Source organism: Patiria miniata, unplaced genomic scaffold, assembly GCF_015706575.1.
Source record: "Patiria miniata isolate m_02_andy unplaced genomic scaffold, ASM1570657v1 HiC_scaffold_8, whole genome shotgun sequence".
In the NCBI taxonomy this organism is placed as follows: domain Eukaryota; kingdom Metazoa; phylum Echinodermata; class Asteroidea; order Valvatida; family Asterinidae; genus Patiria; species Patiria miniata.
In genome coordinates this window covers 1,088,004-1,104,031 of record NW_024037075.1, presented here as the reverse complement: position 1 = coordinate 1,104,031, position 16,028 = coordinate 1,088,004, and the positions used below count along the sequence as shown (strand labels likewise).

The 16,028-nt window shown below is 43.7% G+C and overlaps 1 protein-coding gene across 2 annotated transcripts in view; it reads right to left on the bottom strand.

Annotated features, from left to right (window-relative positions):
- LOC119719100 (polycystic kidney disease protein 1-like 1) overlaps positions 1-16,028 on the bottom strand; it is an 85,744-nt gene that overhangs the window by 25,187 nt on the left and 44,529 nt on the right. Inside the window, exons 30-50 of one of the 2 annotated variants that reach the window (XM_038188415.1) lie at positions 15,376-15,523; positions 13,931-14,059; positions 12,990-13,223; positions 12,037-12,318; positions 11,530-11,652; positions 10,367-10,518; positions 9,497-9,597; positions 8,744-8,878; positions 7,853-8,000; positions 7,256-7,408; positions 6,596-6,757; positions 5,801-6,017; positions 5,533-5,706; positions 4,699-4,815; positions 4,070-4,142; positions 3,487-3,608; positions 2,706-3,031; positions 2,471-2,555; positions 1,679-1,822; positions 824-942; positions 125-235 (exon numbers count right to left, since the gene is read on the bottom strand). In XM_038188415.1, the coding sequence (XP_038044343.1) occupies positions 125-235; positions 824-942; positions 1,679-1,822; positions 2,471-2,555; positions 2,706-3,031; positions 3,487-3,608; positions 4,070-4,142; positions 4,699-4,815; positions 5,533-5,706; positions 5,801-6,017; positions 6,596-6,757; positions 7,256-7,408; positions 7,853-8,000; positions 8,744-8,878; positions 9,497-9,597; positions 10,367-10,518; positions 11,530-11,652; positions 12,037-12,318; positions 12,990-13,223; positions 13,931-14,059; positions 15,376-15,523 (3,255 nt within the window). The remainder of the gene's footprint in view (positions 1-124; positions 236-823; positions 943-1,678; positions 1,823-2,470; positions 2,556-2,705; positions 3,032-3,486; positions 3,609-4,069; positions 4,143-4,698; positions 4,816-5,532; positions 5,707-5,800; positions 6,018-6,595; positions 6,758-7,255; positions 7,409-7,852; positions 8,001-8,743; positions 8,879-9,496; positions 9,598-10,366; positions 10,519-11,529; positions 11,653-12,036; positions 12,319-12,989; positions 13,224-13,930; positions 14,060-15,375; positions 15,524-16,028) is intronic. The other variant, XM_038188416.1, reaches the window with a different exon arrangement.

The following is a 16,028-nucleotide window of genomic DNA, read 5'->3' as shown; positions in this document are numbered from 1 at the left end:
AACATTACAAGGAACAAAAAAATGTTGATCACTTGACCAGTAATTCTACTTTAAGTGGCGGATTAAAAAACGTACAAGGGACCAAATGGGGAAAGAGAAGTTGGGAATTAAGATTAAGACTCACTGTAAGTAGGTCTGTCGGACGCCCTGGTTGACTGGGAGATGGTAGGCCACCTCCCGGCCGTACGCCATCCACATGAGGCAGGCAAACAGCGTGGAATACATTATCACGTCCCTGCAGAGATAGATCACACAAACAAATTGGACTGCATGTCCTTGTACAGTAAGGAATGAGGTCCAGTACCGCCCGGTTCCAAGACGGTCTGGGCCAAGCCGTGCCCACTTTGAGCAAGGGAGTGGGGCTCCCCTCTAAAGCAGGCGGGCCGGGATTAAGAGAATGATGATAAAATATGACGATAGCCAGGAGTCTTCCAAAACCACCCACAACTGAGTTGGGCACAGTAATCATTTAACAATAACCACTAATCTGTTGATAGCATCTATTGTTGTGACCCAGAGAGCCACTCCAGCGGTCAACCCAGCATCAGGCTTGACCAACCGGGCGGCCACAGTGTGTGGAGCGGGCAGCAGCTTACTGGGTGGGCCCAGCTCGGTTCTCAAACGGTCCCAATCAGGACCCCGTTCCTAAGCTACATTCGTGTGGTTTTATCAAGATTAGGTATCCTGCTTGTGTTATAATTTCCACTGAAATGGGAGGATCGAATATCCACCTGAATATTCCGAAGGAAGCCGGTAAGTTTGCTAGACCTAACAATAATGCAACGTGTTCAGGGGGAGGTTCGATTCCCGTTTAGTGACTTACTTGAGGATGGCCCACATGTTCTTCTCTTTCAGCATCTTCTCCTTGGCTTTCTGAAGTTCCTTTGGCTGGGGAGGGCGGGCGAACCTCAAGTAGCGGGATCGCTGCCTTGCCGCTATGGCCTATTTCAGACCAAAAGAATGGAGATTAATAACAAGGAAATTTTACAACTGCAAGATACTTTACAAAAGATGTCAAGGTTATTTTTGCTCATACAGATGAAATCAATGAAAATTGGTACACTAAATCCCATATTAAGAAACAGTTGATTGGCTTTTAAATCCTGAATATATCCAGATGGTGTTGGATTTTGGCCAGGGTTTTTTTTTGGTCAAAGTTTAGGGGCTGGTGTAAGTTTCTGAAAGTTGGGCTTGTGTCTCTGAGGCTGGAGATCCAGAATATGGGGCCTATATGCACATACTTTTCATAAACAAAAGTCGGAGTTACATCCCCTTACTTCTACCATCAACCAACTCTGGTCAAGTCAGTGATGTAATCCATCACAAGTCCAGTCACAAGTAAATCACAAGTCCAGTTACAAGTCGAGTCACAAGTAAGTCACAAGTCTGCACAAGTCCAGTCACAAGTAAATCACAAGTCCAGTCACAAGAAAATCACAAGTCCAGTTACAAGTCCAGTCACAAGTAAATCACAAGTCTGCACAAGTCCAGTCACAAGTAAATCACAAGTAAATCACAAGTAAATCACAAGTCCAGTCACAAGTAAGCCACAAGTAAATCACAAGTCCATACACATGTCCAGTCATAAGAAACAGGGGATGAACAATCACAGTTCATTTGAATGGTTCGCGATCTTGTCTTAAGACAGACATCTGGATTGCCTTTGTTTGATACGAACCTTGTTCATGTCGGTTTCGTAGACTTCGAGGCGTGCCCTCTCCAAGCTCTTCTTGTCGATCAGGTCGATGTTGTCATCATAGTGATCAAAAATGTGGATGTTGTTCCTGTGCCGGACCGACTTGAGGATGGTGAACATCAGCATCTAGGAGAGAGAGTTTGCCAAAATAAGGCTATGTACGTGGCTACGGCTTGCAATTACACATGAGCCTATGGAAGCGGTTGAAGCCACTTCCCTTAGACACATGTTGTTGCTAGCTCTAGTTCGATAAATGGAGAAGTGCATCCTTCTTCTTTTGTGCTGTAGCAGACATCTTGGTCTGGTTCCCAGAAGACATAGAATGCTATGGCAGTGACTATTAAGTAATGAAAGTCACCAACTGTCCTCCTTTTCTTTCTACTAGTCTCTTTAAAAGGACTTGAGAATGGAAAGACAAGAAAGTTGGCTGCAGAACAGGGTTCATAAATGTCAGAATTGGTCTTGTTGTCTTTAAAGCTCATGACAGTTCTCTTTGGAATAGACCGATCCAGAAGAAACAGCCCACTGCGCATGTGAGGCAACACCATGTTCGCCTCTCCAATATAACACTGCACGTTCCAGCCACACGCGTCATACGCGCGTGCCCTAATGTCGGACTGTTGTGCGTGCTTGTCGGACATTAACCACCATGACTGGTCAAACGTTATGGTGCAGGGTTTAATGGATCAGTCAGAGTAGCCCCAGCCACCAACAAATAACCATAAAATACATGGCTTTATAGAGTGCAATGCATTCAAAAAAAGTCTTCCTTACCACGGCCGGCTGAGTGACAAAGATGCACTGCAGGAAGGAGAAGTAGACGGACTGCATCCAGTACACCGACTTCACATCACTGAACCTGAGGTGATGGAAATTGACAAAAATTATTATAATAAATAAAAGGTCTGCGTACTTCCTGCTATATGCAGAACTAATATATGCATGCAGTATGCCCAGTCCACCGGCTTCAAAAGTGGTACAAGCACAGAACCCAAAAGTGTCCACCAACCTGTATCCGTAATAGATGGTGACCACCGCCGAGAAGACGGTGATGAAGCCGCAGATGGCCCAGGCCAGCTTGCCGCACCAGTTGGGCAGCCAGATCTTGGGGTTGGCCAGGCGCTTGTGGTCGGCCTGCCAGCCTGCGGCCGCCGTGGGAAGGTAACTGGACAGCAGGCTGCGGCTGTCCGGCGAGCTGACGCCGCTGTCAGAGGGCTTGGTGGCGTTGCTGAGGCTGGAGGAGGTTGGCGGGTCGTCGAAGGCCAGGCTGCTGCTGCTGGTGAAGCTGATGGAGTCGTAGCTGCTGCGGGTCTGGTCGCTGCGGCTAGATGAGCCCTGGGGATCCAAAATTTTTCAAATGACTACTTATAGATTTCGGCTTTTTTTCTGTAATGCACTATTACAGGAATTCTGTATTTGGAAATGTTCATATGTGTTGTGTTTACAAAATCTTTCAGGTCAAAAGAGGTGGGAAAGTATGTTGCAACCTGACGCTGCTTTTTTCTTCATATATCATCTCAATGAAGGTCAGTCATAGCAAAAATGATAAGACATGAATTTGGGACTAAGAAACATTTCCAATTTTTCTTGACTCTCCATAGACTTTGTACACAACCGCTGAAGTAGCGTCAGGTTGCAACATTATTTCCAAGAGGTTTTTAATTCTTGATAAAATATAAATATATACAGATTACTTTTTAAAAAAAGAAACTTTAGCTAAGAGGGAAAGTTACCACCTGAAACCTTTACAGCCCAAGAGGATTTTGTGATTTCATTTTTTTTGTGCCTACCTTGAGCCTCTGTCTCCATTTCTCTTGCACCCATCCCGGGAGGTCATCCAGGGTGACGTCGCTCTGTTCCCCCACGCCGGAATCCAGACTGCCCTGGTTCAGTATGGTCTCCACTGGTGCAGCTGGTAAAAATACCAAAAAATTACAAGCTTACTCGGGTAGGAGGTCGTGGGTTCGAGACCCACCTGAGTAAGCTTGCGATTACGCAACACCACACTGCATTATCCAGACAGTGCAAAAACTTCTGACTTTTGTTTTTTACATTTAATTGGCTGGTGGGCAATTACAGCTTTGATTGGTCAAAATCATCAGTGGGCGAGGCTTAATGATTTGGGCTATAGACCTTTATCATGCTGCCACCATTTCAGTCATGTTCCCTGTAACTAGTAACACTGAATGCTAATGTTTTGAGTGCAAAAAGGAACCAGACTATTTTTCCTTTCAGCCTCGCTTTGGTTACGTTGATTTGAATGGAAAAAAATCAAAATGGCCGCAACATGATAATGGTCTATTATGTGGAAGGCCAGTAAAGTCCCTGAAAAAACACTACAATGATTACACCTGAAGTGGGATTGTGGCATACCAGATTCTGGAAGCTCGATTGTCGCCTTGACGCTCCGGAAGTTCTTTTCCTCTTCAATTTCATCACGTCGTGGCTGATGAGATCAAGACAAGAAAAACAGTGAATTTGGATCAAATTAGCTTTAAAAACTGTTTGATTCTGTAGAAAAAACTCAAGTCTCTTGTCATTAAAACTGGTGGAGACAGTTTTAGCAATGCTCGAAAATAAATAATAGTGCATCGGTCATTAGCAGATCCAGAAGACGCTGAATCGCTGAAGCCCCCCCCCCCCTTCTTCTCCCCCATCCCCTTACCCACAACACCCCCCCCCCCCCCAACCACTGACCTGATCTAATTGATTAGTCCCCCAATTTGTCAAACAATTCGCAATTTCATAGCAGACTTGGTACATACGGATACTTCTGGCTTCTTTGTTTACCTGAAAACCTTGATAAAACCTTTTTTTAAGAAATCAGCCCACCTCCCGTCCATCTGATTTCTGGATCCTACTCCGTAAGTTGAACTTGAACTTAAAAAAAGACAACTGACCCAAAATTTTATCTCTCTGAATGTACAATTTCCCCTTAATAACAAAATGTAATCTGTATCCTCTACAAAATGTTGTCGTAAATTTTCCATGCTCCTACTCACCCTAGTTCTCCTGAAGACCATTATAACAGGGAAGTTGACGGGGATGGCCAAAATGGCTGTCACGATTCCAACCAACATGTTTTCTGCCGACACGTCTATCAGACCCAGATCAACTTCCTGTTAAAACCAAACACATATTGGAATTGGACTTTTATATAGTGGAGATAGTACAAACTGCTAAGGCGTGAAGTTACTTGTTTACAAATTCCTCCACCTTGCTACTCTGCTATAGATGAATCTGGACACGTGATCACAGCTGTACATGCACGAGGCCCCTTTCAATGGAGAACCATTGCGCATGCTTTTGTGCAAAGCAACTGGCTGGTGGTAGATGATCGAAACAATAGCTAGCACAATGGTCTTACCACTGAAGGGGGCCTTCATGATAGAATTGATAGCGTGCCTGGATTGGCCTAAATTTGAACTCAATAGACCTTTATCATGCTGCCACCATTCCAGTCATGTTCCCTGTATCCAATAACAGTACTGAATGATAACGTTTTTTGTGCACAAAGGAACCAGACTATTTTTGTCCTTCCAGCCTCGCTTTGTTTACACTGATTTGAATGGGAAAAAAATCAAGATGGCCGCAACATGATAATGGTCTATGGGAAACCCTGAGCACCTCCCATGCCCCACCCCACCCCATCCCCAACTCAACCCCACACTGACCCCCCCACCCAAACCCTACCCCTAACCCCTACTCACCCCTCCCCTACCCCAATCCTCACCAACCCCTACCCCATCTTCACCTCACCCCTACCCCATCCTCACCATACCCCACCCCATCCCTACCCCGCCCCTACCCCTTCCGTCCAATTTTCCACTCCCTACCTCTTTGACCAGGTGCTGGTACCAGATGGTGTTGATGCAGAGGAATCCCATGGAGATGGACAGAGAGCACGTCAGGCGCTGGACCCGGGTGAAGACGCTGTATGGCGGGCGGGTGAAGATGGAACTCCAGAGGTAGTAGTCGGCAAAGTACTGGAACAACTTGGCGAAAAAAGCCTGCAAGAACAGAAAATAAGGTTGCAATACAACTATACAAAATTCAATTTTTTTTTATTAGGGTTAAATTTTTTTAAAAATTCAGGTTGCCAACCTTCTGGAAGCCGACTCCCTTATCCAGGACCTCAAGATCCCTCTCAATCTTGCCGTCGTCTTCCTCCACGGCAAACCAGCGCTCGCAGATGAAGTACCACTTGTGGCCGGTGATGAGGTCGCGGACGGCCACGCGGCTCAGGAACCAGCTAGGGGAGTGGCCGGCGTTGTTGTGCCAGACGTGGACGCGACGGATGCTGCCCAGGGACTCGGGAACACTGGAGAGGGTGAATAAGAATGACAGTTTGGAATATTTGGCTTATTAAGTATGGTAACAGAGAAAAGGGATCATTTGTGTGGAAGGTGAGGCAACACGGAAGCAAATATCAAATGCCAAATTTTGTTCTGAGTTGTTCACTTGTGGAGTAAAGTTTGTAAGAATTAAGATTCAGGGAGGTGTTAGCAAAGCCTAGCAAAACACAGTCTACTAAGAGAAAGCCAGCCCAGCCCAGCCCAGCCGAACTCGGCTCTCCCTGTCCAAGTTCATAGCTCTCCAAATGAAACCCACCGAGATCAACTTAAGCCAGTCCAACCCAGCTCACCAAGTCACAGACCAACCCATTTCAGCACAGCCAAATCCAGCCAACTTGACCTTAGCTCAGCCCAGCCCACCCCAGCCCTGCACAACCCAGCCTAGTTTATCCTAGCCCAGCTTAACCTAGCCCAACCCAACCCACTTCACCCAAGCCCATATCGTCCTGACCCAGCCCAACCCAATTAAGCTTAATCAAACCCAGTGAAGCCTACCCATCCAAAGACAACAGAGTACAGATGAAGTTCGAGCATTTCCCCTCACCTAACAATGAATCTGTCCCGGGAGTTCTTCTCAAAGATGGGTCGGCCCTTGCAGATGAGCTCCTTGGTCTCTGAGTGGCCTTCCACCCCGTGCAGCACCATGCTTACCCTGGCCGTGGTGCCTGCTCCGGCCCGCATGCCCGTCTCAACCGTGATCTCGTAACTTTTCAAGAGAGAACGGCAGATTCCAGTTACTATGTGAACTGATGCAAAATGTTTACAAAATTCTGGTGATGTTATGTTGACTTTTGGAAGATTCAAACCAAAAATCCATTGATGTTTACAGTTCTGTGGAATCTGATTTCTAATTGATGGATTTGTTTTCCTTATCCCTCTCATAACTCTGTCAAGAGAGAACAGGAGATTCTATTTTAATACAAACTGATGCAAACTTGTTCACAACAAATGTTTGACTTGGGCATCAATGGATATGAATCACAGCAAAATGATAACTTGTCGGCCTGCCAACCTTCACATAGTTTTATCACTGTTGTCATGTAAACACTGTTCTCGGCACCTTTTACTTCGAAACGCTCGTCACTTTATTATAAAAATCCGATATTCATCAGAAATTAAATATGGCAAAAAGTTTACTTATATAAAACTTGTCAGTGTTAAAAGTACAATATTAAGAGTTTCTGGACAGAATTTCTATACTTACTATTGCTGGTCGGCGGGCTGGTTGTCCGCTAGGTAGATGAGCCCCAGCTTGCGTTCATCGTGCTTGTCAGCCAGGTAGCAGTAGATGTACAGGAGGATGTAGATGCTGAGAATGCCGGCCGTGAAGGAGTAGGTGATGGGATTAGTGTTGGGCCTGGGGATTAGGATCAAGAGGGGATTAGTGTCAGGGATTCATCAGATAATCCTGAGCGCTTAAGAAGAATACCAGTCCCTCCCCCTTGCATAGAAAGGGGTGGTAGGTGTCAAGATTAGTTTTATGCTGTGATCGCATTGGGGTTAAGTTACCCTACGTTGGCAGTTGCCCGTTTTCTCAGTCTTTGTTGAAAGGGGGGGCCTAGACAGAAGCCATCAACCTGTATATGCCAGGTAGCCAGGGATCAGGCCCAAAGTCACGATGCTAGCAACATTAGCAAAAAAAACAAAATTCCATCTAATGAACATTAGCAGTGCTGCAAAGCTGGAAACTAGCAAATGAGGATCACTCAGAGGATAAGACCATTTACCTACAAATTTTCAAAAGAAAGTTTCCTTTTTGTGGTTTACTGGAAAACAGATGAAAGCATACAGAACAACTCACGTGTCGAAAACTGCCAAGCTGACGATATCCAAGATGATGGAGATGGGTAGGAAAGTGACCCCGAAGGTGGTCAGGTGGTTGCACCGACAGCGGGTCAGCTCGTAGGTGGAGGAGTGCATCACCGAGCAGCCATCTCCCACCCAGGCTTCTGAAGGAACAAAGACAGTGTCATATGAAATATGGGCTCCTATGAAAGCTGATCTCTTTATTAAACCGATAAGCACATATGTGTCTCCTACATTGTGTTTAGTCACTGACGAGTCTACAAAAACACAGAGTGCTGTGGTGGTTATGGGAAGTCCAGATGGGACCAAATCAACTCCCTACTTGTGACCTACTGTGGCAAAATGAGGAATGCCCCCAAGAACCTTGTTTCGGGAAAATGGCACCTAAAGTCGTATGTACATATGTGTCAAAAATCAATTCAAAATATTTTTTTTTTTTTTTTTTTTTGCAATTTGGAGAAGCCAAGGTATCCAAGATTCACACTGTGTATTTTTGTTGTGAAAAAAAATTACGTTACCCCCAAAAGTGGAGAAATCGATGATTTTTGAAGGCATATCTCTAGAATAAATTGAGCAACAGAAATAAAATTGGTATCATTGATAACCAACGAGTTGCTCTTAAACATGGTGTATATAACTCAAAAAGTCAAAGCTGGGGGGGGGGGGAGGGAGTAGTCCTCATTATGCTATGGCAGGTCACGTATGCTAAAACCAAGCCATAATTACAATGTAGGTGTCCAAATTACTACAGCTTGCATTTTACACATGCGCCAATGGCCACATCAGTAGCCATTTCCCATAGACCATGTGTATTAATGCCAGCCTTAACCAGTAATTTGAACGTGGCCTTTGATTCCTTTCCCATTACAGAAAATGGAATCCTCACCGTTTTCCGTGTTCCAGTACAGGCACTCTCCCCACCAGAGTCGGATCAGGTACTGCCGCTGGCTGACCTCATCCTGTCCATAGCTGCTCTCGCCGTACTCGGCATTGATGAGGGCTATGTAGTAGGTACCAGTAGCTGCGAAGGGATCAATTCAAATTAGCACCTGTACTACAATGTAATACATTTTTATTACATTGTACTACATTGTATTACATTGTATTACATTGTATTACATTGTACTACATTGTATTACATTGTATTTATTCCCTAATGAATCCTCTTAACCCAGGTGTTAAATGGGTACCGGTGTAGCGTGAACATCAGACTCCATGAAATATGGACTCATTGGTAGTATTGCGCATGCCCAAGTACGATAATATGCTATTTTTAAGATCAATATGGGAGAGTGACCTGTCACATGTGACGGATTAACCAATAGGGAAAAGGGGTCCGATTTTCATAGGAGTCGGATTTTCATACCACACCGGCACTATTCAATGCTGGAAAGGTAACAGACTCGCTGTGGAGGAGGTGTGGTGATCCCCCAACAGCAGCATTACATGGACTCGAGTCTGGCCCAATTGCTTTGAAAGGCAGATAGGCACTCTGTTCCTGTGAACACAGGTTCGGCCCCTTTTTAATGAATCCACAACACCCTTGAGTGCTTTGGTGGTTTTGGGCGGTACAGGGAATAAAGAGGCAGGAAGATTTTGGGGGTGCAAAGAGTCCATTTACAAGCTGGAGATGTGTTACCATTGAAAGTATTTGGAGGCAGGAATATGACCAGGTCTTCGTCTTCGTTTTCATACATCCAGGAACTGTCGTAAGCAGTGGGTGTAGGCTGGGCACCATACCTGTACGGGAAAAAAACAGGAAAAAGAGGAAAAGGCAAGAAGTAGGAAAAAGGAAAAGCACAGGAAAAGGGAGAGGAAAAGACGTGCGAAAGGAGAAGCACAAGGGAAGGAATGAGAAGAAAAAGCAAATTTGTCGATAATTTGAAACTTTTTTACATTCATCGAGAGATGAAAATATACTCCAAACACAATGCGGACTAACTAAATATGGTACATTGGGGGCAGTATTTGAAAAAAAGCCATTTTTTTCCAATGCTGGTCGGTCGACCAGCGTTGGAAATTGATACAAAAATACCTCTTTTCTTGAAAATGACAGCCCACCGGGTGCCATTATTATACAGGATGCTTTAGACTGTCATTCACTAACAGTCCAGTCAGGATTTCATAATAATTTGGTAGTTTTGTTTTTTGATGTTTGCACATGTTGTATATATATATTTCCTTTAACAACTTCTTCCATTTGGCTGATGTTATTAAAGTACTCACATATTACTTGAAAAAGAATCCCCAAATTCCTGAAATATATTACAAAAACCCGTTCTGTACTCTTTCAGACTTTTGTCTCTGTGTCTGTTTAAGTAACACTTTCACCCTCTCTTGAAGAAAAAAATCCGGATTTTTTAACAGCTCAGCCATTCGTATTTGCGCAATCCTCAATTCACAACTGAAGATACTGGGCAGACCGAGTCAATTGAGACTGGAGGACTGGTGATAGACTCAACTACATCCCTGAACCAATCTGAATAGATACAGGGGCTTGACCACAGACCTCATGATGAGCTTGACAGGAAACGTGCGTCTGGTCTCCGGGGCCAGCCGGGCCATGATCTGAAACGTCTGGCCGATGTTCTCCTGCAAGACGACGAACTCATGCACGTTCATGTTGGCCTTATCAATGGTCAGGTTGCACATCAGAGAATCCTGTCATTCAGAAAAACCAGATTTTTTTTCCTTCTAATAATTAACTTATCTCTATAAATCAATCTACTTTTGCTGACTGTAATACTACTCTAAAGTTTTAAGTGAAGAACTTGAGCGACTTTGTAGGTTTGGAAAGCTTCAGTTATTACTTGGTTCGATGTTACTCAGATGTAACAATAAAACGATCAAATATTTTCATCTCAAAATGTGTACCACAACTTTCATTCCAGGTAAGTTTTAGTGAGGTTGGAATTTATTCAACTGGTATAGTCCTCGCAAGTCAATCGTGTGTCAATCACAAGTCAAATCACAAATCAATCATAAGTCAATTGTAAGTAAAATCACAGGTCGATCATAAGTCAAATCAACAATCATAAGCCAATCATAGGTCAATTTCAAGCCAATCACAAGTCTTTCACCTGTTATTTATAAGTCAAATCACAAGTCAATCATAAATCAGTCACAAGTCAATCACAAGTCAATCCCAAGTCAATCCCAAGTCAATCCCAAGTCAATCCCAAGTCAGTCACAAGTCAATCACAAGTCAATCACAAGTCAACCACAAGTCAATCACAAGTCAATCACAAGTCAATCACAAGTCAATCACAAGTCAATCACAAGTCATCACAAGTCAATCCCAAGTCAATCACAAGTCATCACAAGTCAATCCCAAGTCAACCACAAGTCAATCACAAGTCAATCACAAGGCAATCACAAGGCAATCTCAAGGCAATCACAAGTCAAGTCACAAAGCAACAGGTAGTGAACAAAGACAAAAGGAATGCCCTTTTCGCAGTTTCAACTTGTCAGTTGACTCGAGTCTGTTTATAGGGATGACTTGTGGCGAGGTCAAGGAATTACATTTCCTAATCAAAAGGGGGTGCTCTCAGCCAATTTGATAAGCTTTGACTCTCTATTAATTAGCACAAGATGATTAAAAACAGCACATGGCAGTGCTAGGGTTGACTGTTTTTTGCAATGAACATAAATCTAAATAGCACTGCTATTTACCCCCAGAGAATCGCAAGTGTGGGCCACTTCAAAGACGACTTCTTTGCCGGCGGTCAGATTTTCCACTTTCAGCTCTTGGCCGGTGCACGAGTGTAGAGTGAGGGAGGAAACATCCGTTGTCACCTTTTTTGAGAAATAAAAACAAGGTCCGTTACTTCTAGATATCAAAGTTTGTTATATATTTCTTGAGAAGAGATTCCTGTGATCACAAGTACCTACAAATGAAAGTTGAGCGCTACAGAGTACGTCTCTAATGTACCTTTGTTTTATTTTGTGTCAAAAAGTAATTTATTTGTAATTCAATAAAGCACTCTACTGTATGTGTTTTCGACTGGTAAATTTTGAAAAATTGCAAATAAATGTTGTTAAAACTGAATAAAATTTGGAAAATCCAATGGAATTAGACAAGGACTGAAAATTTTAATCCATTTTTGAGCCTGGTGGGAGTAGAACCCTGGCCACAGAGGTGACGGTGAGGGGGTACCTATAAATCAACTTTGGACTTACTTTGTAGGCCCCTTCTCCCCACAGGTAAGGGTTATCCTTGAAGGTGACCATGTCCACATCCCAGCAGGGCACGGCCATGTCGTGGCACATGTACGTCCCGATCACTCCGCCCCCGTTCTGAGCGTGAAGCACCTGCTCCATGCCGTTGGGTAGGAGGAAGGCATTGGTGCCCACCGTCAGGTCCACGGTCGCCAGTGAGGTCTGCCGGGCGCCGAGCAGGTCCACGGAGCTCGTCTGGATGAGGACGGGTTCCTCGTCCGGTTTTTGGAGTTGGAGGTACGTCTGTTGGATACGACAAAAATAACCGATCCACCAATTTCCCCTGCCTTTTACTCCCACTAACCCATACAATGTTGTCCTGTATCTTTTCCAATAAGGCAATGGAACATCTCGTACAACTAATGAATACAGGGACAAGATTTTGGATGAACTAACCCGTGCGATGCTGTAATAAACTTGACGTCTATTTGACTAGGATCACTTCATTGTTTATCCCCCAATAAATGCACCATTAGGGAGAGTTGGCATATAAGCTAATGAAATCTCGTTTTGCCTTCTTTTGCTATGCATATTTTCTGGTACATTTGACTACCAAGTTTCCAATATTCCCTCACTACAACTGAATTGCCACAAAGTGTGCCATCGGCTTATGAGATCGAGAATCCTTCCCTAAAAATTGTGTTGCTTTTTGTTTTGTCTGTATTGTCCGTCTGTTTGTTTTTGTGGCTTTTTATTTTTATTTTTTTTTGAGGGATTTTTTAAAAAGTTGCCTTAGGAAAAACTGTGACTTGCCCAAGTGAACACATCCCCCCTTCCCCCATCCGCACCACCTTAGAGTTTTTTAGGAAAAACTTTGACATAGCCAACCCAGAGACATCCCCACTGTAGTCCCCCCCCCCCCACACCACCCCACCCTGCTCCAACCCTAGACAAAACAACTAACCAACACCTACCTGTAACAGCTCCATGACAGCGCCCAGCGAGCTCCGGACGGCCACCTTGCGTTGACCGACCCCTATGGCCTGAGTATGGTTCATGGCCAGAGCGCTGACCACGCTGGACGTGGTACTGGTCAGCGCCACCAGGATGTCCACATCCAGCTGGCTGAGGAGCCGAGCGCTGGCCACGGCGCTGGCCATGCTAGAGTTGACGGAGTAGGCGGCGAGGATGACGGTATCCACTTGGAGCTGGGAGATGTCAAGGACAAAACACACATTGTGAGAATTTGCCCACAGAGCGAGTGCAGGGCAAATTGGAGGACCTCCCCAATCACAGTTCCCAGTACTCCATGAAAATAAAATGTCCCCAGTTTTTCTCTGCTATTTCCTGAATTGCCAAAATTCCCCGAGAAATATTTTCATTTTAATGAGGTTGCTGGAAAGTCAAGCGGTGATGTAGCACAGCCAATTACTATAGACCTTCATCATGCTGTCACCATTTCAGTCATGTTCCCTGTATCCAATAACAGTACTGAATGATAATTGTTTTGTGCAAAAAAGGAACCAGACTATTTTCCCCTCCAGCCTCGCTTTGGTTACGTTGATATGAATGGGACAAAATCAAGATGGCCGCAACATGATAATGGTCTATTGTCTGGAGAGGTGTGTAAAATTCACTCTGCAAAAAGTCTAAAAAGCTGCCGCAGCTTGTAAATCAATGGACACAACCTGGACACATGATGCAAGATGTGAAACGGGCAAAACCTTTCTCTTCTGGGTCACTTGGTTTTCCCTTATTTTTTGTGTTTTCCCGACCTTCCCTAAGTTTTCCCCGACTGGAAAAATGGAAAAGTACTGTTTTTCGCTGATTCCCAGAATGGCTGGGAACCCTGCCACTCAAACACATCAAATCTGTACTTGAATTCTTTAGTATATTTTCATTCTATCTTGGATACCTCAAGTGGCACGTAGCTGCTGGCTGCGGTGGCCATGCTGCTCTGCTGCACCTCAAACTGATCTCTCATTGGCAGTTCCAGGACAGCCGAGACCAGGGCGTACCGGATCTGCCTGCGCAGCGACAGCAACTGTGGAGCATGAGGAAGGGGACAGATGTGTCAAGTTTTGAAAAACAAATTGTCTCAAATCCATCTTGAAACTGGAGTTATCAAACGGTGAACTTGTATATATTCAAGGGTAAACCTGGCTGCAGGCTGGTACAGAATTTATAGGGAGGTGAATTTCTGGACCAAAACATATATTTTATATTTTCTTTTGGTTGGAAAGTGACCTTTTAATTATCAAACGTAAAAAAAATAAAACAAATTGAAAGGGAATAGTTTCCAAAGTGATCCTGCTTTCAAAGTTTTCATGCACACAACCCAACCACATCATACAGAAGAGTTAATTTTCTTTAAAAAAAAAAGGGGGAGACACACGACCTGGGCATATTTGGAATTTGGAGGAGAGGGAGCATAAAATCTTAACTCATTCCTGGACATTTTTGGTCTTGCTTGGAATTAAACTTTTTTTTGCAGCTGCAATTGGGGACAAGAAAAAAACACTCAACTGCAACCCTGCTTTCATTATTTCAAATGTGGAGGTACAAAATTGCAACTTAAAACTGGTTTAAGTTTGTAAGGACTTGTGTTGTAAAGAGGGTAAAGTCATAAAATGTATATAGTTCTAGGTTCCCCCGGTAAGACAGAGAAGGCTGGCCAGGAAATTGTACTTTTCTAAAAGAAACGGAATTAATTCATAGCAGGGATATAGTCGAGTCCATAACAAGTCCAGTCACAAGTCAATTCGCAAGTCCAGTCACAAGTCCATCACAAGTCCATCACAAGTCAGTCACAAGTCCATCACAATTCCAGTCACAAGTCCAGTCACAAGTCCAGTCACAAGTCCATCACAAGTCCATCACAAGTCAGTCACAAGTCCATCACAAGTCCAGTCACAAGTCCATCACAAGTCCATCACAAGTCCATCACAAGTCCAGTCACAAGTCCAGTCACAAGCCCAGTCACAAATCCGTTCACAAGTCCAGTCACAAGCAACAGGGGATGAACAATAACAAATGAATGCCTTTGTCAAAGCACATTTGAATAGCTTGTGAGTTGAATTGGGACTGGAAGACTTGTGATGGACTTGCAGGAACTTGCAGGGACTTGTGATGGACTTGCAGGGATTTGTGATGGACTTGCAGGGACTTGTGATGGACATGCAGGGACTGAACAAATTTGAAAACTGCAAAGAGTTGTAAAAGCTCTCTCCCTTCAACACACAGCCACAGACATTCATTTGAAGATACAAATGACAGCAGAGATCCATAATTTTTTTTAAATATATTTCAGTATTCGGTTTTGCTCTCCTACAGATGTGGGTTTTTTTCTCTGCGTCTCACCCTTACGTAGTCGGAGCTGCCGGGGCCGAGCGCTGGCTGGCGGTTCAGAATGCAGGCCACCATGTTGATGAAACCATTCAGGTTGTGCTGGTCCCCCTGCTGCACATACATCGTCAGGAGGTTGGAGTCCGCCAGGGTCAGGTTGTACCTACATTTTTATTTATTTCATCCAACAATTTTACCAAAGTTACCATGGAAGTTAAGACAACTACAAAATGATATAAATACACAACTACTGGTTAACTTGTCAAGTCTCTCTGAAAAAAAAGAAATTAAAAGAACGGTAAAGCTGAAGTGTTTCAAGTATGGATTTTTTTGGGCTAACAAACAAGTGCCATCGTTTGTGAATTTTAAAACTTGTTTTTTTTTTGTGGCAGAGTAATTTTCTCTTCAATCTCACCACACACTCAACATACCAACACAACAAATCAGCTTCACAGAACTTTGACGTTAGTTTTTACACTTTAAAAAAATCTCTTCAGAACACATGATAGTAAAAAAAAAAAAAAATTAGGAAAGATATTTTTTGAAGAATAAAAAGTATTAAAAGCCTCAAAAGTTCAGTTTCTTAAATTTATCAATAATCTTGTGTGGGATTGGAAGAAACTATCCGAGACCTAGAAATTCTTTCAGAATAGAGAATTTTGATGTGT